The sequence below is a fragment of the Anas platyrhynchos genome, chromosome 33, assembly GCF_047663525.1.
Source record: "Anas platyrhynchos isolate ZD024472 breed Pekin duck chromosome 33, IASCAAS_PekinDuck_T2T, whole genome shotgun sequence".
NCBI classification, from domain to species: Eukaryota; Metazoa; Chordata; class Aves; order Anseriformes; family Anatidae; genus Anas; species Anas platyrhynchos.
The window spans coordinates 704,001-727,024 of NC_092618.1; the positions used below are offsets into that span (position 1 = coordinate 704,001).

General features: G+C 57.8%; 1 protein-coding gene across 1 annotated transcript in view; it reads right to left on the bottom strand.

The window, feature by feature from the left end:
• Window positions 1–16,903: 16,903 nt before the first annotated feature.
• Window positions 16,904–23,024, bottom strand: part of LOC113840667 (latent-transforming growth factor beta-binding protein 4-like) — a 57,185-nt gene continuing 51,064 nt past the window's right edge. The window contains 5 exon segments of the mRNA XM_072029958.1: window positions 16,904–17,306; window positions 18,710–18,853; window positions 18,947–19,330; window positions 20,031–20,183; window positions 21,333–21,482. Of these exon segments, the coding sequence (XP_071886059.1) occupies window positions 17,032–17,306; window positions 18,710–18,853; window positions 18,947–19,330; window positions 20,031–20,183; window positions 21,333–21,482 (1,106 nt within the window). The 3' untranslated portion in view covers window positions 16,904–17,031.

Genomic DNA, 23,024 nt, shown 5'->3' on the forward strand with positions numbered 1-23,024 from the left:
TCGGCAGCAAGCAAATAAAGCCGGCAACCCCTAGTAATCTTTGTGCACGAAGACCGAACGAAGACTCAGGAGTGAGTAAGTATAGGCCGGTGATCCGTTCGGTTGGGGTTGGGTATCCTGGAGCGTAGCGTTGTGAGACGTCCAATTGCGGACGAAGCGAGTGCGGACCCCTCGGTAGTGCAGTTCCCACATCCCGCGAGGGACTGGGCCACGAAAAGGGGGAAGCGATTTGTGTGTGTGTGTGTGAAGGCCCTCCAGAAGATGGGACAGAAGAGTAAGCCTTCTGGTCCCATGGGCAGGGTAACGTCTGATGTTAGGTTACCCTGGGATTAATGATTAAAAATTGGCAGGATTCCCCTTTTAGGCGGGGAAGCAATAAAGTAAAAATGATACATTATTGTGTTGAAGTTTGGGGTGGTAAACAGATTCGAGGAGACCACCTTTACTGGCCCGTATTTGGGTCCTTTGAAGATTGGGTTTGCCAGGCCCTAAATATTTATGTAAACTCAAAGGAACCTTTTAGTTTGGAAGAAAGTGAATATGCACATTTGTGGATCAGCTCAGAAACTCGAGCCAATTTATATCTTCTAAAAGAAAAAGGAGGGAATGGGAGGCACAAGAAAAACCGAAAATTAGAGATCCCAGCCCCACTGCCTCCCTATATTTCACCACCACCATCTGCAGCCCCTCTGACTCCCGGGCTTCCTAATCCGCAACCCCAGGGAGACTGATAGCGACTCTGACTCTAGCGTTCAGGGACCAGTGACTAGGAATATGTGGCTGTCCCCATTAACTCTGGGGACGTCCGAGATTTTAAGAAAGACAGGAGGAGGGTAAGCGAGCTTTAATGGCAACTGGCACAATGTTTCCAGCTGCTGAGGAATAATTCTAACTGGAATAATAACTGTACATTGCATATTGTATATATAAAAGCCCGGGCATTTTTGTTAAAGTGTTCTTTTATACCTGTGTTAATATGTAAATATGTAAATATAAGAACTGCCATTGAGGTGTATGTTTAAGGGAACAAAATTTTCCCAGGCATATTATCGGCTCATCAGGTTTAAATGTTCCCAGTGTAATTGTCTACAGGCAGTTAATTTACAGTGGTCTGATTTTACTTGTGTATCTATATATTGTGGATTTTGGAGGGATTGGGATTGACTAGTAAAGAGCTTCTAGGAAAACGGTGGAATATTAACCACTGTAGATTACAATAGGAAAAGTTCAAAGCAAAGAAATCCCGAGGAAAAGCCCCCTAGGATGTATACTAACACATTGGAGGGATATAGTGGGATGAGAGGGTACAGAGAGTAAAAGAACCCTTATCAAATATTGTAATCAGTGGTGGCCACTTTATAAACTAGAGGATGGAGCGGAGTGGCTCCTAAATGGAACTACTAATTATAACACCATATTACAGTTAACGTTGTTTTTGTGGAAAGAAGGAAAACAGGATGAAATGTTGTATATTGATGTTGTTTCAGCATCTTGGAGGGAAAAGGTACGGAATTAAAATTAAGTTGGCCCCTGACTGAGCCTTTGATGTCGGCATTAGAAAAGTAAAGGCTAGAGAAAGATAAAGGAAGTGTTCAAAGGTTTGTTGAAAGTGTTAAAGGTATTCGAAGTTGAATGAGCAGGGAAAGGTGATGTAGGCATTATCTAAGTAACAGTCTAGAAGTTTTGGTATATTTGCATATTTGCTGTGGTGTTTGTTCAGTTTCCCAAGCATCGGGGAGGGGGGAACAGCCTGCTCCACCAGGGGCCTCTCCAGCGGCCGCAGGGGGGCTTCGGCTCCAGCGCCTGGAGCGCCTCCTCCCCCTCCTTCTGCACTGACTTTGGTGTCTGCAGGGGGGGTTTCTTGCTCTCCAAACTGCTGTTGAGCAGCAGGTTTTTGTTTGTTTGTTTGTTTGTTTGTTTGTTTGGATTGGCTCTGGGCAGCAGTGGGCCCCTTTAGGGCCAGATGAAATTGTCCCTTATCTACCACGGGGAGGTTTCTGTTTTTTGTTTTTGTTTTTTTTTTTTCACGGGGGCTGCCACTGCAGTTTCCCATCCCCACACCCGTCACACCCCCCCCATACCTTGCCATCAAACCCAATATACTGGGGCAGCTAAGTGATTACTGACTTGTAAAGTATCAGGGATTAAATTAACTAATGAAACCCTAAATGTGATGGGGGTAGAAGGGACTGGGATAACAGTGCCACTTTTGGGGGATACCAAGCTGAGACTAGGGGATAAAATGATCACTGGGCAATTATTGTATGTATCCAAGGCAGAGACTAACTTGTTGGGAAGGGATTTGATGATTAAATTGGGCATTCAACTAGTAAATTGTTAGACTGGAATAACAGTGTTATTAATGGAGTGCTCTCTGGCCCTGAGAGCAAACATACATGTATATTCACCTCTGACTGGAAAGACCCTGAAATGGGGGCGGAAGCAACAATATAGGTGGACAGTTTTACCTCAGAAGTTTACAGGGCCACCTATCTATTTGGGTAAATTCTAAAAAAGATTTTGGAGCAATTACAACCTCCCAAGGAGGTATTAATGTTACAAATATGTGGATCATTTTAAGGAAAATTGATACTCCCTGATGGGAGAGAAATGCTGAATAAAGTGATAATGAGGCAAATATTAACTGTTTTACATCAGAAGAGTCATTGGGAGGTGCAAGCAATGTGTGATGTTGTTCTAAGAAAGCATGTCTGTGTAGGAGAATATACTTTAGAGAAGCACACATGCAGAGGATGTACTATATGTCAAAAGGTAAATAAAAAGGTCTTCTGTAACCTATCTAGAGGGGGACGGGAGCCAGGGCTTTGACCTTTCCAAAGTATACAGGTAGACTTTACTGAGTTACTTGTTTGTCCTAATTGACCACGTGACTGAATGGGTGTAAAGCTTTACTGCAAGGGTTAAAGCAGGCCTTAGAGATTGAGTGGGATTTTCACAGCCCCTGGCACCCCTCCTCTTCTGGAAAGGTAGAGCGAATGAATGGTGAAATGAAGAAACAACTAACAAAACTTGTGCTGGAAACTAAGGCTTCTTGGGTAAAATGCTTACCCCTTGCACTGTTAAACATATGGACACAGCCCAGAACTGATGTAGGAATTTCTCCTTTTGAAATGCTATATGGTATGCCCTACGACTTGGAATTGCCACTTGATCACCCTCAATTCTAATTAAGACTTGGAAAGAGACTGCTTTAACACCACGATGGGGAAGGCCCCTATGTTGTTTTGCTTACCACAGAAATGGCTGTTCGAACTACGGAGAAAGGATGGACGCATGCCAGCTGTGTGAAAGGACCAATCCGGGAAGGTAAATGGGAGGCAGCTCCAGGCCCTGACGACTTGAAGCTGACACTAAGATGGACTCGATAAGTATTGTATATTATCTGTGTATCGTGGGAAGGGGAGGAGGCCCTGTTTCAAAGGCTCCCTAGTAGGTTCCCCTGAAGAACACTGCTGCTGCCAAGAAGAACCGATACCTTGTAGTTCGCTGCAACCGAACTGACAAGCGAGGCAGAGAAGTGAAAACGGTGGGGGACTGAGGGGCCGACAATTTAGATGGGCTCCGACCACCTCCTACGATACATGGGAGTCAGTATCATCGCTTTGGTCAGCTATAGGTCTGCGCATCCCCATCAGCCTTTTAAGTGGAGCTTGATCAGATGGGAGGATTAATTCATCATCCAGCAAACAACGACAGCAGGTGCTCCCAGTTTCCGCATCACATTATGTGACCTGGTGTCAGTGCAGCCATGCTTTAACCGATCAGGATTTTATTTCTGCCCAAGTTCTAACCCAGAAAAGGGGTGCTGTAAATGCCCGAACGTGTATTATCGTGCATACTGGGGGTGTGAAACCATTTCTACGGACTGGACACTCAGGGCTGGTCGGGATAAATTTTTACAAGTGGGATATGGGCCACAAGGTTGTAACCAACAAGCAGATCCCCGTTACAGGTGGCGAGGGCATGGTATAGGGTATACAGGAACCTTCCACGGAAATAAAGAAATTTGCAAGGTTCTATATATAAATATAACAAACTTGGATGATACTAGCTGGGTACTAGGAAAAATGTGAGGTGTCAGATTTTACAAACACAGAACAGATAGGGGAGGACTCGTACTAATAAAAAGGAGGATGCCGATAGGCCCCAGGCAGTAGGACCAAATGAGGTATTGTCAGAAAGTGTCCAGGGAATCCAGCCTGTGGAAAATACTACAGTGCCAACCCTCGGCAGCCCTACGAGCTCAGGTAAAGCCGAGAATGATAACATAGCTGAGAATAACATATGGGGGGGTCGTGAATGCCAGCTACCAATTATTAAACAAAACAAACCCAAATGTAACAAAACATTGTTGATTATGCTTTAGTATAAGGCCTTCATATTATGATGCTATCGGGAATCCTGGGGAGCCCTCCCGCACAACCCTCTACAATGCAGTTGGGGAAAAGACATAAGGGTAACACTAACACAAGTCACTGGAGGTGGTAGGTGTGTGTGCATGGTTCCTAGTGGGAAGTGTCACCTATGTAATATCATGGAGAATGGAAAACAATCAGCCGAGTGGTTAATCCCAGCCAACAACGCTAGGTGTGTTTGTGTGTGAGTGGGCATAACTCCTTGTCTATCACTAAAACTCTTTAATGCGTCTTGTGATTTTTGTATACAGGTGATAATTATACCAAGGATTCTATACCACCCTGAGGATTGTATGTATATCCAGCACACAGTGGCAAGGCATCATCTGGAAAGACGGGAACGGTTCACGGCTCTAACTTTGGCCACCCTAATAATCCTGGGAGGAGCTGGAGTGGGGACCAGGGTAGCCTCATTGGTTAAACAAAATCAAGAATTTACTTCCTTATGCATTGCTGTGGACGAGGACCTGACCCAAATTGAACAATCCATCTCGGCCCTGGAAAATCTATCAGGCCGTTTTCAGAGGTAGTGTTACAAAATCGTAGGGGATTAGATTTGGTATTTTTTACAACAGGACGGGCTGTGTGCAGCCCTGAAAGTGGAGTGCTATATGTATACTGATCACACTGGAGTGGTAAGAAATACAATGGCAAGACCCAGGGAAGGGTTGGAAAAAAAAAAAAAAAGGAAACAGGAGAATGAAGCCCGACGGAGCTGGTATGAATCTTGGTTTAATTATTCACCTTAGCTTACTACTTTATTATCAACAATAACAGGACCTTTGTTGTTATTAATAATAGCACTAACTTTTGGACCATGTATTTTTAATAAATTGATTGCGATTGTAAAGGGATGTTTAGAAGCGGCACACTTAATGCTCATACATGCCAAATACGAGCCAATAAGTACCAGCGAAGGAATCGAGGAAACATTAGTTCTTAGTAGCCAGGCATTGCAGAGCTTCAATGAACAAAATGAGTAACTAAAAGAAAAAGGAGGGATTGTAATACACAATAAATGTTTGTTCATTGTCTTTTGTAAAAACAAGGAGTTCCGCTTGAGGAGCGGGAGTTGCGAAGGCTCCCTGCTGAAGTAAGGAGCTGTATAATACTTGGCTAGACACTATGAAAATTCTTTTGCTTAATGTAACAAAAAAGAGAACCCCCTCCCCTTCTCTCCTTCTGCATCTCAGTTGCCTCTTTTGTTCAAAGACCCTGCTGCAAAGCTCATGTAACCATCTCCTGATAAGTTGTTAAACTAGTGTATCAACATCCTGCCTTCCTGTCTCACGCTGGGCCAACATGACCAACTAAAAAAAGAAGTTGAACCACAACGCCGAGGAAGACTACGGCCTTCATCTTCACGACCACCAGAGGGACAGAGACGACCCCCTAGCAACAGTGCGCGCAGTCGCAGAATATACCAGGATGTGCTGCGTAATCCCGGAATTACCAAGATATAAAAAGGGATGCTGGCGGGGGTGAGGTGCGTGCCGTTGGTGGAGCCGAGACTCCGCAGCCACCCAGCGCTGTTTTGCTTGCTGTTGCTTACTCAATAACTTCCTTTCTATTATTAATACAATGCTCTCCGAAAATTAATTAAGGGGGCAACTTATAACACTGGGGAGCTCTGCTTGGGCATGGCTGGTGTGGCTGGTGGCGAAAGTGGGGTGGCTGGCGGGCAGCCTGCGATGGCAACCGATTGCGTTGCCCTTCACGGGCACCAGGCCTTGCAGCTGCCCCTGAGCAGCTCCTCTGGGAAGGATCCAGCGCTGAAGCATCTCACAGTGCTGGGAGCTCCCTTCACATCGGCCACGCTAATGCTGAAATTCCTCCTGTCCTCCTCCCTGCCAGGCGTCCAGCCAGGTGCAGGAGCACTCCATCTGCCTCTTCCAAGCCGTGGTGGAGGCTGTGCTGCGGCAAAGGACGAAGAAAATGAAGAGGACGGTGCACAGGAGCCTTCTCCCACTCTACGTTCATATGAGAGACCAGAGTGAGAGCGTAGCAAAGGTACAGATCTCAGAGCTGAGCAGTTATGTGGGCAAGGGTGTGCTGATGCCACAGGGTTGCTCTGGGGGATCACAGAATTTCTAGGTTGGAAGAGACCTCAAGTTCATCGAGTCCAGCCTCTGATCTCTTGCTGTGATCTCTGGGATCTCTCTCATTGTGAGCTGCCTCCGATGGTGGCTGTCCCGTGGCCTTGCCTTGGCCACTGAACCCAGTGCACGCTGTCCGAGCCACGGCTGCGCTCGCGTCAGGCAGCACCCTGGGGTGTCACCAAGTGACGTCACAATGGGTGCCCACCCAGCCCAGGCGCGTGTCACAGTGGCACCCATTGTGACGTCACTTGGTGACACCCCAGGGCTCCGCCTTATAAGAGCGCAGCCGTGGCTCGGACCCTCAGTGTCGGTGCACGGCAGTGACGGACAGGGCAGGAGCACAGGGCCTTCGAGGAGTCCCCGAGCATAGCCCACGTCCCACAATGCCGCAACCGCCCGCCCAGAGGAGACGCCGGTTTATCCTTGTGAGCTCTCCCACTCCAGAGGCTGCTTCTGAAGGGGAGTCGCAGCTGCTGGATCCCAGTGAGTCTTAGGGATGCGGTGGGGAGGGTTGGGGACACAGAGACCGCAGCCTGACTCCAGGACTCCTTCCCTGGGTAAAGCGGCGCTTGGGCTGACGGGGCCGAGCTTCCTCCGCAGCACCACAGAATGCCAGGACGCTTTGGGCTGGGGGGGACCTCGGCGATCACGATGCTTCCCCCCAGCCCAGGCTGCCCAAAGCCCACCCAGCCTGGCCGTGGGCAGTGCCAGGGAGGGGGCACCGCAGCCTGCGCCAAGGCCTCACTGCCCTGGGCGTGAAGGAGAGAAATCCCTGCCTGTCCGAAAGAAACCTGCCCTCTTTGAGGTTAAGGCCGTCACCCCTTGTCCTGTCGCTGCAGTCCATGATGAAGATCCCCCCCCAGCTTTCCTGGAGGCCCCTTTGGGCACGGGGAGGCCGCAGCGAGGTCCCCCCGCAGCCTTCTCCAGGCTCCACAAGCCCAGCTCCCTCAGCCTCTCTTCCCAGCGGAGCTGCTGCAGCCTCTGGGCATCCCCGCGGCCTCCCCACGGCCTTCTGGGGCTGGGGCCCTTCCTCTCCTCACCCCTGCATTCAGCCCCTCTCTGCAGCACTCTTTGCTTTCCTCCTTTCCAGGTAAGGCATGGAAACTGTGCAGAGACAAGGCCGTGGAATTCATCAGGGCGTATGTCAGAGGCACAGAAAAGGTAATGGCAGCCGCTTGCATCACAGCTGTGCTCCTGGCGCTGCCCTCCAGGGGTCCCACACAGCCCCAGACCCCTCAAGGCTTTGGTCCTGCTGGCCGTGGGTGTCCCCCTAATGCTCTGTTGGTGTCTTTGTGGCTGCCAGGACGACGAGGAGCAGAAGATGCTGTTCCTCAGCAAAATCTGCGATCTGTGCACATGTGTCACAGAGAGGGGTGTGCCGATGAACTTGCATGGCTTCTGCAGCAAACATAAGCTGGTGGAGAACATCATGGTGAGAGGATGCGCAGCGGGTTGGGGAAGGGGCAAGGCCCCCCGGCACCAGCCCCCTGGGAGGCAAGGGCTGGGGCAGCGCTGGCTCTGCTGCTGCTGGGTGCCGGCGGCTCCAAGGTCTCATCCTGCTTGTGCTCTGCAGGCGCTGCTGGAAAAGGAGCCCGTGGACAGCTTGCGCACAGCATTCCGGCAGAAGGCCATGGAGACTGTCGCCCTCCTCAGGTGCGTGCCCAGCCCCTGGTGGCAATGTCCTGGTGGCCCTGAAGCTGGCAGGGAGGCTGCCCGTCCCTCCCAGGGATGCCTGGCCAAGGGAGGTCCGTGTCCTCCTTCATAAGCCTCGAGGCACTGCGTCCAACAGGCTCCTCTCTCTCTTTTCTTCAGCAAGACCGTGCCAATAGTACTGCATGGCAAAAAGGAGAGACTCCTGCGTGTGTGCTGTAAGAGCATCTTCTTTCTGCCTCCCAAGTCAGATGTGCCAGAGACAGAAAGAGCGCTCTTCACTGAGGTATGTGCTGGGTGAGGTACCGGCACCCCCAGTCCTGCTGAGCTGCTGCCTTGCTTCCCCGTGCTGACACAACCAGAGACCAGTGCAGGGCCGGGGCCCAGATTTGCTTTCCCAGCCTCGCCCCTTTCCCGACCTGATCTTGTGCTGCAGGAGGTCTGCACACAGTGGCTTTTTAGCCCCAAAGCCACCCCTGAACTTCAGAGGGGCTCAGAGCCAGCTCCTGGGGGTGAGGAGGGCCACAGAAATAATTCGATGCTCTTCTGTCCTCCCTGCAGACTGTGAAAGCCATGGACACCATGCTGGAGGGCTTCGTACGCAACTGTCCCAACACCAGTGTCAGCATAGAGTTGGAGAATATCTTGGAGGTTTGGCATTTGCAAAGAATTTCCAAAGAATCCTCTCAGGTCTCATTTGCAGACCACTGTCAACCCAGCAACTTCTCTCCTCGCAGGCGCTGCTGCACTTTGCCCACTCCAAAAACCCAGCTGTGTGTGAGAGAGCTGTGAGGATGATTGAGAGGCTGAGTGCTTTCATCCTCTTGTATTTTGAGGCCGAGGTAAGGCACAACGAACCCTTCACCCTTTCCTGCATCCCAGAGCATCCTGCCACTCAGGGGTGCCTGTGAGGCAAGCCTCGATGCACGTGAGTGCCTCAGAACCGTGAATCGAGGGTCTTCGTCCCTCCTTCGCCCCTGCTCTTCCCTTCCCAGGCCGTGCTCTCTCAGGGACCGGCTCTGCCTCCACTAAGCCCTTTGTCTCTCCTCCCTTCCTCACCCAGATCACAGATGACTATGAAAACTATAGCGATGATGATTCCAGAGAGCTCTACATCCCCATCCTGGGACAGCTGCTGGGCATCTTCTTCATTTTCACGGGTGACAAAATTTCCATCAGATTCACAGCTTTAGAAACTCTTTCTCACATATACAAAATCATCAGAAAAGGAAGAGGTAAGAAGGTGTGGTGGGCAGCGTCCGTCTGCACACAAACATCTACTGATTTGTCTACTTGTTTTCCCCGAGTTTAGTGGGGACTGTTAGTGTTAGGTTAGAGGTTGGACTCGATGATCTTGAGGTCTCTTCCAACCTAGAAATTCTGTGATTCTGTGAGTATTGTGAAGGATTGTTTTTGTGCTTGGTGGAGGCTGCCCACGGAATTCTGCCAGGTTCCCTGGCCTCCTCTGCTCCTCACAGCAGCTTCCCGCAGCATTCTGGCTATCGTTTTCTGCAGAAGCTAGACGCTCACCTGCCGTCCAGGAGCAGTTCTCTGCTGCTGTCCTTCCCAACCCTCCCCAGATCACCTACCACGCTGTTTTGTGGTGTCCCCCAGTCTAAGCCATCGATCGATGAGCACTTCCCAAACCGCATCTTCCCCGAGGAGTGAACAGCAGAGCCAGCCGTGCATCACCAGGGATGGTGACGCCCTCCAGAATGCTCCCTGACTGTTTGCTCCCTGCCGTCTTAAAGGCAGGTGTCAGGGGGCTTCCTGCACATCCTGACCCCGAGCAGAAGGGGGTCTGTGACACGCTGCTACCCCCACGGCACCCAACGCCATTGCTTCTCCTCCTTCTGCATCATCCCTGAGGTCCCTCTTGCTCCCAGCACTCCTCACCTTGTGCTCTACATCCCTGCCCACCACTCTCCTCGCCGTGGGTCTGAGCCTCCCTCCTCAGCCATTCCTAGTGAAAGTGCTTTTCACCATTTGGCAAGCTTGTTGGCAAAGATGCTCTTCCCTACTGACTCTTCGCTGTTTCCCCCTGTTTAGAATGCATATTGAGAGCGGACATGGTAAATTATGCAGTGAGACACAAGAAATTGGAGTATGCAAAACTTCCATTTTCTATACCATCAACTCCGTGTGAAATTGCCAAGGTAATGAGCTCTGGCCTTGCTGGGGATCTTGTCTGCAGCATCAGCAGGCATCTCGTGTGAGCAAAGGGGTCCAGAACCGGTGGGGCTGGCACGGCCTCACTCGCCCTGCTGAGAGGGTTCCTCTTGTCCCCAGGCTGGGGCTATGCGAAGGCTGCTCCCCTGTGTCCCGGCAGCAGCTCCAGCCCTCCTGGCCACCAGCAAGCCCTGGTTACCTGCAGGGCCAGCACTCTGGCCCCATATGCCCCATCCTCACCCCTTCCCCCGAGGGCCCTCTCTCCAGAGCTGCCCTTGCTGCTCAGCTAAGCAGCACCCTTGGGACACTCAGTGAGGCATGTCTTCACTCCTCCTTCTTCCCACAGGCGTTTGGAGGATACCTCTTCCCTGCTGAGAGGCTGCACATCATCCTCACAGCCCTGGAAGCTTTACAAGACTCCAGCATCCATGACAAGCAGGGGGCCTGCAGCGTGCTGGACGCAGCCTTGGAGGTCCCTTTCTACTGGCTGAAAGATGTAAGTGGCCTGTGGCCATGGCCCTGCCCTTGAGCTCTTCCAGGCGTGGTTCCTCTCTCCTTCCCTGCCTCCCTCCCTGCCTCCCTCGCACATCGGGGTCTCTTGGGCTCCAGAAGCCACCTGAAGCCAGCAGAGAGCAATGGAAGGGGCCAAAGTTTGAGTGGCAGCTGTGGCAATGGCTGCTGTCTGCTGGCAACACCATTCCCACTTTGTCCCCCAAGGTGCCAAAGATCATGGAGTGCATCAGGAGAAACCTGGGCAGCATCCACACGGCATCGGCGCGGCAGTGCCTGGACTCCCTGCTTCTCCAGATGACCAACATGATGCCCAGGGACGAAGCCAAGAACTTGCTGCAGTTCTCTCCGCCACGTGACAGGTCCTGGCCTTAACATCCTTGAGGGCTTGTTCCGCATCGGGAGATGCACCTGGAGACTCTCTGCTTGCCACACCAATGGCAAAGGGCAGGACATCCCCAAGGAGCACAGCCCTCCTTCCCACCAATGTGTTCCAGCCCTACTGGGCCAGCCAGGGCTGCAGCAGCCCAGCTGTCCAAGGCAGCCCAGAGTCCCCCTGCCCCCAGGGAACACCAGCTCAGCCCCCTCCTGCCTGCCCAGGCTGGGCCCTCAGTGCTCCCCAAGTCACAGGGGCTGCAGGACAGCCTGGGTCCTCTGGGGCTGGCCCAGTTTGTGGCCCTGCGGCTGAGGCAGCCTCACTGACAGAGGATTCTGGGCTTGCAGCACTGACCTGGCCATGTGGGAGGTGATCCTGGCCATGCCGCAGACCTTGAAGAGGGTTTTAAACATCATGATGGAAGACTTGCCGCTCTGCCTGTGGTGCAAGGAAGTCACCAAAGACACCTGCATCCGTCGCTTGGCTGTGAGTTCCCAGATGAAACCTTGCTCCCAGCAGGGCTACGTGTGCCCCTTCAGGCACACAGGCACAGCCCTGTGCCCATCTACCCCCAAACTGCCAGCTCCCACAGGACATACGGACACATGGTCCCTGGGGCCGGCAAGCCCCCGTAGCTCCCCGCGCCTGGTGCCTCTTTGGTGCCAGCTGGCGCTGCCCCATCCCTGCCCAAAGGTGGGAGAAGAAGAGGCTGCAGGGAGCCCTGCAGGCCCTGCCAGGCTCTCACTGCTCTTTCTTGCAGATGCTGGGCCGGAATCACATTTTTTTGGAGGACTTTGGTAACCCAGTGCACCTCCAGAGCTACCTGAGGCACCCAAGCCCAGAGATGCGCTTGATGGTTCTGAAAGGGCTCTGCACCGTGTCAGAGAGCCCTGAGAAGGTGAGCGGGCCATCGTCAAGCAAAGCCATGTTGGCAGCCTGGGGCTTTGCTCTTCTGCCCTCCCGTCCCTCCCCGCTGCCAGGAAGCAAGGCAGGAGGCTGGTGCTCAGGAACCAGAGCCCTTTGCCCAGGGTGGTCTCTCACTGCCTCACGGAAGGGAAATGGTGTCTTTCCTACAGGCAAGGAAAATTCAGGTCGTGCTGCCAGACATCCTGGAGGCTCTGCAGGACACCAACACACACGTGGTGCTGAAGGCCCTGCTTGTGCTGAGAAACGTGATGGCTCATGTGGAGAGGAGGGAGGCCAGTGGCCCGGCTCTGCAGCTGGCTGAGAAGCTCCTGCCATTCTTTGACCGCGTAAGTGTGCTGCGGGAGCCCGAGCCCTCAGCTGGGCCCCCTGTAACGAGGGCTGCCCTTCAGCCCGGCCCTGTGGGCAGCACTCAGGCAGGGCCTTCCCAGTCTCCTCGTCAGCCCAGGCGCTGGGGAGCTCTGCTTGGGCATGGCTGGTGCGGCTGGTGGCGAAAGTGGGGTGGCTGGCGGGCAGCCTGCGATGGCAACCGATTGCGTTGCCCTTCATGGGCACCAGGCCTTGCAGCTGCCCCTGAGCAGCTCCTCTGGGAAGGATCCAGCGCTGAAGCATCTCACAGTGCTGGGAGCTCCCTTCACATCGGCCACGCTAATGCTGAAATTCCTCCTGTCCTCCTCCCTGCCAGGCGTCCAGCCAGGTGCGGGAGCACTCCATCTGCCTCTTCCAAGCCGTGGTGGAGGCTGTGCTGTGGCAAAGGAAGAAGGAAATGAAGAGGACAGTTCACAGGAGCCTTCTCCCACTCTACTTTCACATGAGAGACCAGAGTGAGAGCGTAGCAAAGGTACAGATCTCAGAGCTGAGCAGTTATGTGGGCAAGGGTGTGCTGATGCCACAGGGTTGCTCTGGGGGATCACAGAATTTCTAGGTTGGAAGAGACCTCAAGATCATCGAGTCCGGCCTCTGATCTCTGGCTGTGATCTCTGGGATCTCTCTCATTGTGAGCTGCCTCCGATGGTGGCTGTCCCGTGGCCTTGCCTTGGCCACTGAACCCAGTGCACGCTGCCCCCCACCACAGCCTCCCATAACGCGCTGGGAAAGGCTCGCAGCCCTGCCAAGAGGAGGGGACAGAGGGTCTCCTTCCCAAGGCTGTGGTGCCATCTCCCAACCTCTGCTGCTCCGCAGGCCTCTGGGGAAGCTCTCGCTGTGGCTGCAGAGTTTCTGCGATGCAAGGAGCTCAAGCGCTTGGCCCAGACAGAACAGACGTGGAGGATCGAAGAGTTCTTGGTAAGGACCCACATTGGTTTGCCCCAGCTGGGCAAACGCGCCCGGCCAGAGCCCGCTGCCTGCAGCCGCATCCTCGCTCCCTTCCTGCCAGCACAGAGCCCCAGGGGGCTCTTCTGGAGGCCCCTCTGACCTCCCTGCCCCCAGAATGCTGGAGGAGACCCTGGAGAGGGTGTGCAAGCCCCGTGACCCTGCGTTCTCTCTCTCTCCAGCTGCAGCAGGACAGAGGCAGAGTAGAAGAATACCTGCAGCAGAGCCAGCCCTACCTGCAGGCCACTCAGACCCTTTTGCGACTTGAGGCCGTCAGATTCATTGGTGAGCCCAGCCCCTGGGTCCCTCTTGGGGCAGCCTTTGGCAGCCCCAGGCACTGCCCTGTTGCCCTCAGAGCCCCCCGACTGGGCCCTTGCTCCAGGGTGTAGGAGGGGGCACAGCCTGGCTGGCCAGGCCAGGGGCTGCGCTGCTGGGAGCGTGCTGGGGAGCGGGGCTCTGATGGGGTCTCTGTGTCTAGGTCTTGCTGCGCGCTACTGCGAGGACCAGAGCGAGGAGAAGCTGAATGAAATCCTCAGCGGTGAGTGAGGGCAGTGGGGGGTGTGCTGGGGCTGGGGGGACAGCGGCAGAGGCCCCCGTGCCTTGCCCTGCTCCAGGGAAATGCTTCGGGGCGGAGGAGCAATGCAGCCATAGGAACGAGGGAGAGGAGACGGGGTAGCCTGTGGTGTCAGGGAATGGCCTCCCAGCCTGGAGCTGGGCAGTGCCGCTGAAAGGGTTGAGTGTCCCTGAGGAAGAGTCAGGGGAAAGGGCAGTAAGGCTGACAGAAGGTGGGAGCCTGTTGTAGAGCACGCAACCAGGACGAAGAGGGAGATGAGACAGCCTACAAGCAGCTAGGAGCAGGGTCACGATTGCTAGCCCTTGCTCTCATGGGGAAGCACAATAGCGAGAGGAAAGAGTCCAGGAGATTCCTGGAGTGTGTGAATCCTCCCAAGGGATGGAGGCAGGTGGTGAGGGAACCAGCTTGTGAAGGTGCCCCACTTGACCTGTGGTGCGCAGGTGGGGAAGGACTGGTGGCTGCATTTGGGACATTGCTGAGCAGCAGCTTTCAACGGATTCCTTTGTCCCTCCTGCTCCTCCTGGCCTGGGGAAGAGTCGAGTGGGGCTGGCATGCTCTGCAGGGGATGCCTGGGGATCTCTGCAAGGAGTGGGTTTTCATCTCTGCTCTTCTTTCTTTTGCAGTCCTCCAGCCTTCAGAGAAAGACCCGGAACCCATGGTCCGTTCCCTGGCAGTTCAAACCACCCTGTTCCTGATGTCAAGGCATAACGCAATGTCAGGACGGAGATTTCCACTGCCGTGTTGCCGCTAGCCCCGCAGCAGTCCTCAAAAGAGCAATATATATTTTAATAGAACTAGGTTGTTGTCTCGTTATTCCAGCAGCTCCTTCACAGTGACTCGGTGCCATGACGCTGAGCTAACTTGGAGGCCACCAAGGACCCTGAGAAGTTCCCTCTGTTCCCCTGAGAAGGCAACTTCCTTGTGAGGGGAACAGAGAGCCCTATTTGTTAGCCTGACCCTACCCGTAGGGAAGTCTGCTGCCTCCCTGGGGCTAGGGTCATGGACGTTGCCAGAAAGCTTCCCAACCTGGTTTTCCCCTCTGATTACTATCGTCTTTTGATAGTCCAGGCCGGCAGTGATAATACTGAAGATAGAAGCCTGAAGACTATCGAGCGGGACTTTAGGGGACTGGGTCGTCGAAGACGCTGGTCGCCGCTGGTGTCGTCGAAGAGCGGCCGCGGCTCCGCCATCCGCGGAGGGGCCGGGCCCGGGCCGCGGCGCTTGGGGGCTGCGGGGAGAGGACAGGGGGGGTCGGGGGAGGGGGGGGGCGCCGGGGGGTCCGCACCGAGCCCCGCCGCCGCTCCCGGGGGCTCCATGGCGCTTCCGCTTCCGGTCACGTGAGGAGCGCGGGAGGAAGCTGTTGGCGGAGCGGCGGGGCGGGGCCGGAAGTGGCGGTTGCCATGGGGACGGGCGCGCGGGGCCGTGACGTCAGCAAGGGTGTGATGTCAGCAAGGCCACCGTGCCACCAAGGTGATGACGTCACCAAGGCCACCACGTCACCAAAGCCATGATGGCAACCAAAGCCATGACGTCACCAAGGCCACCATGTCCCCAGGGCCACCACGTCCCCATAGCCCCCATGGCCCCATAGCCCCCACGGCCCCATATCCACCATGTCCCCAGCGCCATCTTATCCCCAAGGCCACCACATCCCCAAGGCCACACGGTGGCCGTGGTGGCCCTAGGGCTGTCCCTGAGGTGTCTTTATGGTTGGGGTCTTCATGGTTGGGGTCTCCATGGTTGGGGTTTAGATGGTTGGGGTCTTCATGGTTGGGATCTTCGTGGTTGGGGTCTTCGTGGTTGGGGTCTCCATTGGGGTGGTGTCTTTATGGTGGTTGGGTCTCCATGGTTGGGGTCTCCATGGTGGTTGGGTCTCCACTGGGGCGCGGTCTCCATTGGGGTGGGGTCTTCATGGTTGGGGTCTCCATGGTTGGGGTCTTCGTGGTCGGGGTCTCCATTGGGGTGGTGTCTTTATGGTGGTTGGGTCTCCATGGTTGGGGTCTCCATGGTGGTTGGGTCTCCACTGGGGCGGGGTCTTCATGGTGGCGGGGTCTTCATGGTTGGGGTCTTCGTGGTTAAGGTCTTCGTGGTTGGGGGACTTCATGGTTGGGGTCTCTATGGTGGTTGGGTTCTCCATGGTTGGGGTCTCCGTGGTTGGGGTCTCCATTGGGGTGGGGTCTTTCTGGTGGTGTCTTTATGGTGGTTGGGGTCTTCATGGTTGGGGTCTCCATGGTGGTTGGGTCTCCATTGGGGTGGGGTCTTCATGGTGGCGGGGTCTTCATGGATGGGGTCACCATGGCGGATTGGGTCTTCATTGGGGGGGGGTCTCCATGGGGATCTCTCCATGGGGTGGGGGTCTCCACGGGGGGGTGGGGGTCTCTGACCGCTGTGTCCCCCCCCCCCAGCCTACCTGCTGCTGGGGGTGACGGCGGCGCTGCTGCTGCTGGCGGCCTTCCAGCAGCTGCTGGAGCTGCACGGGGTCAGCGCCGCGCTGCGCCCCCCCCCGGACCCCCCCGAGGAGGACGGGGGGCTGCTGGACGAGGGGGGGCAATAAACGGGGGGCTCGAAGCGCGACGGGCTCGCTGTGGTCACTGGGGGGGGTTGGGGGTCCCAGACACATGGGGGGCTCCCAGTCCCATTGGGGGGGGCAGACACATTGAGGGGGGGAGCAGATACATGGGGGGGGTCCCAGTCCCACTGGGGGGGGTCCCAAACCCATAGAGGGGTCCCAGTCCCAAGTAGGGGGGTCCAGACTCATGAGGGGGGGGTCCCATTTGGGGTCCCAGTCCCTGTGACACCACAGCCCCCCCCCCACCCGACCCTATTAGGATGAAAGAACTCCCCCCCCCCCAGCTCATTTTATAGAAAACCTTTATTCTGTAAAAATTGGGGGGGAAGTGAGGGGGGGCTCACATGGACGGGGGGGGAGGGAGCGGGGGGCCGGGCACCCCCATGGGCACCCCCAGGAGCCCCCCCCCCACCTCACCCCACAGCGGGCGGGGGGGGGATGCCGGACGGTGCCCCCCAGTGTCTCTCCATCCCCCCCCCCCCCCAGCTCCGATATATACAGACAATAAATACAGGGCCCCCCCCCCCGGGATGGGGAGAGGGGGGCTCAGGCCGGGGGGCGCGCGGGGACGCAGCGGGGGAGTCCCTGCGCCGGGACAGAGCCGGGGGGGCAGAGGCAGCGGAAGGAGCCGGGGGTGTTGAGGCAGCGCCCCCCCGGCACAGGGCGGCCTCCGAGCACTCGTCGAGGTCTGCGGGGAAAAGGGGGGGGTCAGGGGAGGTCGGGGAGGGGGATTAAGGGGGGTTGGGGGGGATTTGGGGTGGGATTGGGGTGGGATTGGGGGGTTTTGGGGGGATTGGGGGAGATTGGGGGGGGAATGGGGTGGGATTTGGGGTGGGATTGGGGGGGGGTTGGGGGGGATTGGGGTGGGATTGGGATTGGGGGGGATTGGGGTGGGATTGAGGGGGATTGGGATGGGATTGGGATGGGATTGGGGTGGGATTGGGGTGGGGTGGAATTGGGATTGTGTGGGTTTTGGGGTGGGATTGAGGGGGATGGGGATGGGATTGGGGTGGGATTTGGGGTGGGATTGGGATTGTGGGGGATTGGGGAGGGATTCGGGTGGGATTGGGATTGGGGGGGATTTGGGGGGGGGATTGGGGTGGGATTGGGGTTGGATTGGGATTGGGTAGGATTTGGGGTGGGATTGGGGTTGGGATTGGATTTGGGGTTAGACTGGGGTGGGGAGGGGTTGCGGATGGGATTGGGGTGAGATTTGGGATGGCATTGGGGTGGGATTAGGATGGGTTTGTGTTGGGATGGGAAGGGATTTGGGGTGGGACTGAGATTGGTTGGGATTTGGGGCGGGATTGGGATTTAGTTGGGATTTGGGGTGGGATTGGGATTGGATTTGGGGTCGGACTGGGGTGGGAAGGGGTTGCAGATGGGATTGGGGGGGGTGGGGATGGGATTGGGGTGGGATTGGGATTGGGGGTATGGAATGGGCATGGGATCGGGATTTGGGGTAGGATTGGGGTAGGATTGGGGTAGGATTTGGGGTTGGATTAGGGTGGGATTGGGGGTTGGATTAAAGTGGGATTGGGGATGGGATGGGGTGGGATTTGGGCTTGGACTGGGGTTTGGGATGGGATGGGATTGGGATGGGAACAGGCTGGGATTATGCCGGGATCAGGCCGGGATTGTGCCGGGATCAGGCCGGAATCAGGCCGAGATTAGGCCAGGATTAGGCCGGGATCAGGCCGGGATCAGGCCGGGATTAGGCCTGGATTATGCCAGATTAGGCCGGGATTAGGCCGGGATTATGAAGGAATTAGGACGGGATCAGGCCGGGATTATTCCGGGATCAGGCCGGGATTAGGGCGGATTAGGCCGGTATTATGCCGGGACTAGGCCGGATTAGGCCGGGATTAGGCCGGATTAGGCCGGATTAGGACGGATTAGGATGGATTAGGACGGATTAGGCCGTATTATGCCAGGATTATGCCGGGACTAGGCCGGGACTAGGCCGGATTAGGCCGGGATTATGCCGGGATTATGCCGGGATCAGGCCGGGATTATGCCGGGACTAGGCCGGGACTAGGCCGGATTAGGCCGGATTAGGCCGGATTAGGCCGGGATTAGGCCGTGTCTCACCCACGCAGGCCACGCGTGCCGCGTCCAGCCGGTAGCCGGGGTCGCAGGCGCAGGTGAAGCCCTGGGGCACCCGCACGCAGCGCCCGTGCTCGCAGCCGCTCAGCACCCCGCACAGCTCCGGCGGCAGCGCCTCGTCCCGGGGGTCTGCGGGGGGGGGTCCCCGTCAGCCCCCTCCCCATAAAAAAAACAAAATCCCCCCCCAAAACCCCTCAATCCCCCCCTCCCCCCCAAACTCACCGTCCTCGCTGGCTCGCCCCGGCCGCTCGGCCACGCCGTGGGGCTGGAAGAGCCACGGGGGGGGGTCCTGGGGGGCGCTGGGGGGGCTGCGGGGCCGGGAGGAGCGGGGGGGGCCCCGGCGGGACCCCTCGAAATCCTCCAAGTCCTCGTAGCGGGGGGGGGCGGCGTAAAGGGCGTCCCCGCGGGGGTCGTAGCCCCCCCCCAGCCCATAGGGGTCGTAGTCGGCGCGCAGCCCCGGGGGGGGCAGGCGGGGGCCCGGACCCCCAAAGGGGAGGGGGCCGTAGGGCAGCCCGTAGTGGGGGGGGTATTCGGGGCCGTATTCGTAGGGGGGGCCCAGCCCCGGGTTGGGGGGGCGCAGGACGTTGCAGAGGAACTCGAAGTCATCTGGGGGGGGGGAGAGAAAAAAAATGGGGGTGGGGTCCTAAAAATTGGGGATGCTAAGGGGGGGGTGTAAAGAGGTGGGGGGGGCACTGTTATATGGGGGGTGCCCAAGGGGTCTCCATTAGGGGGGGGGCGTTGTGGGGTGGTGGGAGGGGTTCCCATTATTGGGGGGGGCAAAGGGGTCCCTGTTATGGGGGGGGTCCAAGGGGTCCCAATCATGGGGGGGGTGTCTAAGGGGGACCCACTCTGGGGGGTGCCCATGGGGTCCCCATTATGGGGGTCTGGGGGGGGTCCCTATTGCTGGGGTAGGAGGGGGGCAGGGTGGGGGTCCCCCTGTGTGGGGTCTTGGGGACATGGGGACATGGGGACATGGGTATAGGGGATGGGGGGGTCGTGGGCATGGGAGGGGGCATGGGGACGTGGGCATGGGGGGGGGGACAGGGACATGGGGGGACATGGGGACACAGGGATGTGAGGCTATAGGGCCTTAGGGACATGGGGACATGGGGACAAGGGGACACGGGGACATGGGGACAAGGGGCCGTAGGGGACACGGGTGCATGGCAACATGAGGCTATGGGGCCACGTGGCTGTGGGGTCATAGGGACGTGGGGACATGGGGACACGGGGACATGGGGACGTAGGGGACACGGGGACATGGGGATGTGGGGACACGGGGCCATCGGGGACACGGCGGTGGCACCTGAGTGTCGCGCGGGGCACAGGGCGCAGTCCATGCCCCAGGCCTCGCCGTAGAGGCAGCAGCACTCGGTGTAGGTCGCCTGCCGGTCCAGCCGCGGGCGCCCGCACACCAGGTCGGGGCCGACCTCCTGCCAGCACACGGCCGGGTCCTCCTCTGGGGACGGGGGGACACGGGGACACGGTGACGGGGGGCGTGGGGAGGCGGGGAGGCGGCGGGGGATATGGGGACATGGGGATGTGGGGCGTGGGGCATGGGGATATGGGACACAGGGACATGGGGACATGGTAATGTGGGGACAGGGGACATGGGGACATGGGGACAGGGGGACGTGGAGACATGGGGAGGTGGCGTGGGACGTGGGGAGGCAACGGGGGACATGGGGACACAGGGACATGGGGACATGGAGACACGGGGACATGGGGACGTGGGACATGGGGACATGGGGATGTGAGATGCGGGGACATGGGGACATGGGGAGGTGACGTGGGATGTGGGGAGACAACAGGGGACACTGGGATAAAGGGACGTGGGACATGGGGACGTGGGGTATGGGGACACGGGGACACAGGGATACAGGGACATGGGGACATGGGACATGGGGATATGGTGACGGGGGGTGTGGGGACACGGAGAGGCAGCGTGAGACGTGGGGAGGCAACGGGGGACATGGGGACAGAGGGACACGGGGACATGGGGATATGGGACACAGGGACATGTGGACACAGTGACATGGGGACATGGGGACACGGGGACGTGGGGATATGGGGACACGGGGACACGGGGACATGGGGACACGGGGACATGGGGACATGGGGACACGGGGACATGGGGACACAGTGAGGTGGGGACATGGGGAGGTGATGTGGGATGTGGGGAGACAATGGGGGACACTGGGATGAAGGGATGTGGGACATGGGGACATGGGGACACGGGGACACGGTGACGTGGGACAGGGGGATGTGGGACATGGGGACACGGGGACACGGGGATATGGTGACGTGGGACAGGGGGATGTGGGACAAGGGGAGGCGACGTGGGACATGGGGACACGGGGACACGGGGATTTGGGGACATGGGGGATACAGCGCCATGGGGGTATGGGGACACAGGACGTGGGGACATGGTGACGTGGGACATCAGGATGTGGGACATGGGGACACGGGGGGGGCATCAGGGGACAGTGCCGGGACACGGGGATGGGGGGCCACGGGGACATAGGGCAGGGATATGGGGACACGTGGGGACAGGGCGACACGGGGGGGGTGACGGTGACACGGGGGGGGTGACAGGGGGTGGCCTCACCCATGGCGCGGGTGTCGTTGGTGATGCAGCGGCGCTGGGAGCCGTCCAGCACCGGGGGGGGGGCGCAGGAGCAGAAGTAGGAGCCCACCGTGTTGACGCAGCGGCCCCCGATGCACGGCTCCGCGTCCTCGTCCTGGCACTCGTCGTTATCTGGGGGGGGGGCGGTGGTGGTCGGCAAGGGGGTGGGGGGAACGGGGGGGGGGGGCTGGAAGGGGGCTCGGGGGGCTGGAAGGGTGCTCGGGGGGCTGAGGGCAGGGTGCTTGGGGTGCGAGTAGGGTGCTCGGGGTGCAGACAGGGTGCAGGCAGGGTGCTGAGGGTGCAGGGAGGGTGCACTCAGGGCACAAGTTGGGTGCTCAGGGTGCAGGTATTGTGCAGGGAGGGTGCACTCAGAGCACAATTAGGGTGCTCAGGGTGCAGGTAGGGCACGCTCAGGGTGCTCAGGGTGCTGGCTGGGTGCTGGAAGGGTGTGGGCAGGGTGCTCAGGGTGTGAGCTGGGTGCAGGCAGGGTGCTCAGGGTGCAGTCAGGGTGCAAGTAGGGTGCTCAGGGTGCAGGTAGAGCGCACTCAGGGCACAAGTTGGGTGCTCAGGGTGCAAAGAGGGTGCTCAGGGTGCAAGTAGGGTGCACTCAGGGCATAAGTTGGGTGCTCAGGGTGCTGGCTGGGTGCTGGCAGGGTGCTCAGGGTGCAGGCAGGGTGCAAGTAGGGTGCTCAGGGTGCTGGCTGGGTGCTGGAAGGGTGTGGGCAGGGTGCTCTCAGGGTGTGAGCTGGGTGCAGGCAGGGTGCTCAGGGTGCTGGCGGGGTGCAAGTAGGGTGCTCAGGGTGCAGGTAGAGCGCACTCAGGGCACAAGTTGGGTGCTCAGGGTGCAAAGAGGGTGCTCAGGGTGCAGCCAGGGTGCACTCAGAGCACAATTAGGGTGCTCAGGGTGCAGGTAGAGCGCACTCAGGGCATAAGTTGGGTGCTCAGGGTGCAGACAGGGCACGCTCAGGGTGCTCAGGATGCAAGTTGGGTGCTCAGGGTGCTGGCTGGGTGCAGGCAGGGTGCTCAGGGTGCAGGTAGGGTGCTGGCAGGGCACAAGTTGGGTGCTCAGGGTGCAAAGAGGGTGCTCAGGGTGCAGCCAGGGTGCTCTTAGGGTGCTTTCTGGGTACAGGTTGTGTGCTCAGGGTGCAGGTAGGGAGCTCAGCGTGCTGGCTGGGTGCTCAGGGTGCTCTCAGGGTGCAAGTAGGGTGCAGGCAGGGTGCAAGTAGGGCGCACTCAGGGCACAATTAGGGTGCTCAGGGTGCAGGTAGGGCGCACTCAGGGTGCAGTCAGGGCACAAGTCGGGTGCTCAGGGTGCAAAGAGGGTGCTCAGGGTGCACTCAGGGCACAATTAGGGTGCTCAGGGTGCTCAGGGTGCAGGCAGGGTGCACCCAGGGCACAATTAGGGTGCTGAGGTCAGGGTGCTGGGGGTGCTGGGGGTGCTGGGGGTGCTGGCAGGGTGCTCAGGGTGCTGAGGGCAGGGTGCTCAAGGTGCAAGTAGGGTGCTCGGGGTGCACAGGGTGCTCTTAGGGTGCAGTCAGGGTGCAAGTAGGGTGCTCTCAGGGTGCAGGCAGGGTGCTCAGGGTGCTCAGGATGCAAGTAGGGTGCTCAGGGTGCAGGCAGGGTGCACCCAGGGCACAAGTAGGGTGCTGGGGGTGCTGAGGTCAGGGTGCTGGG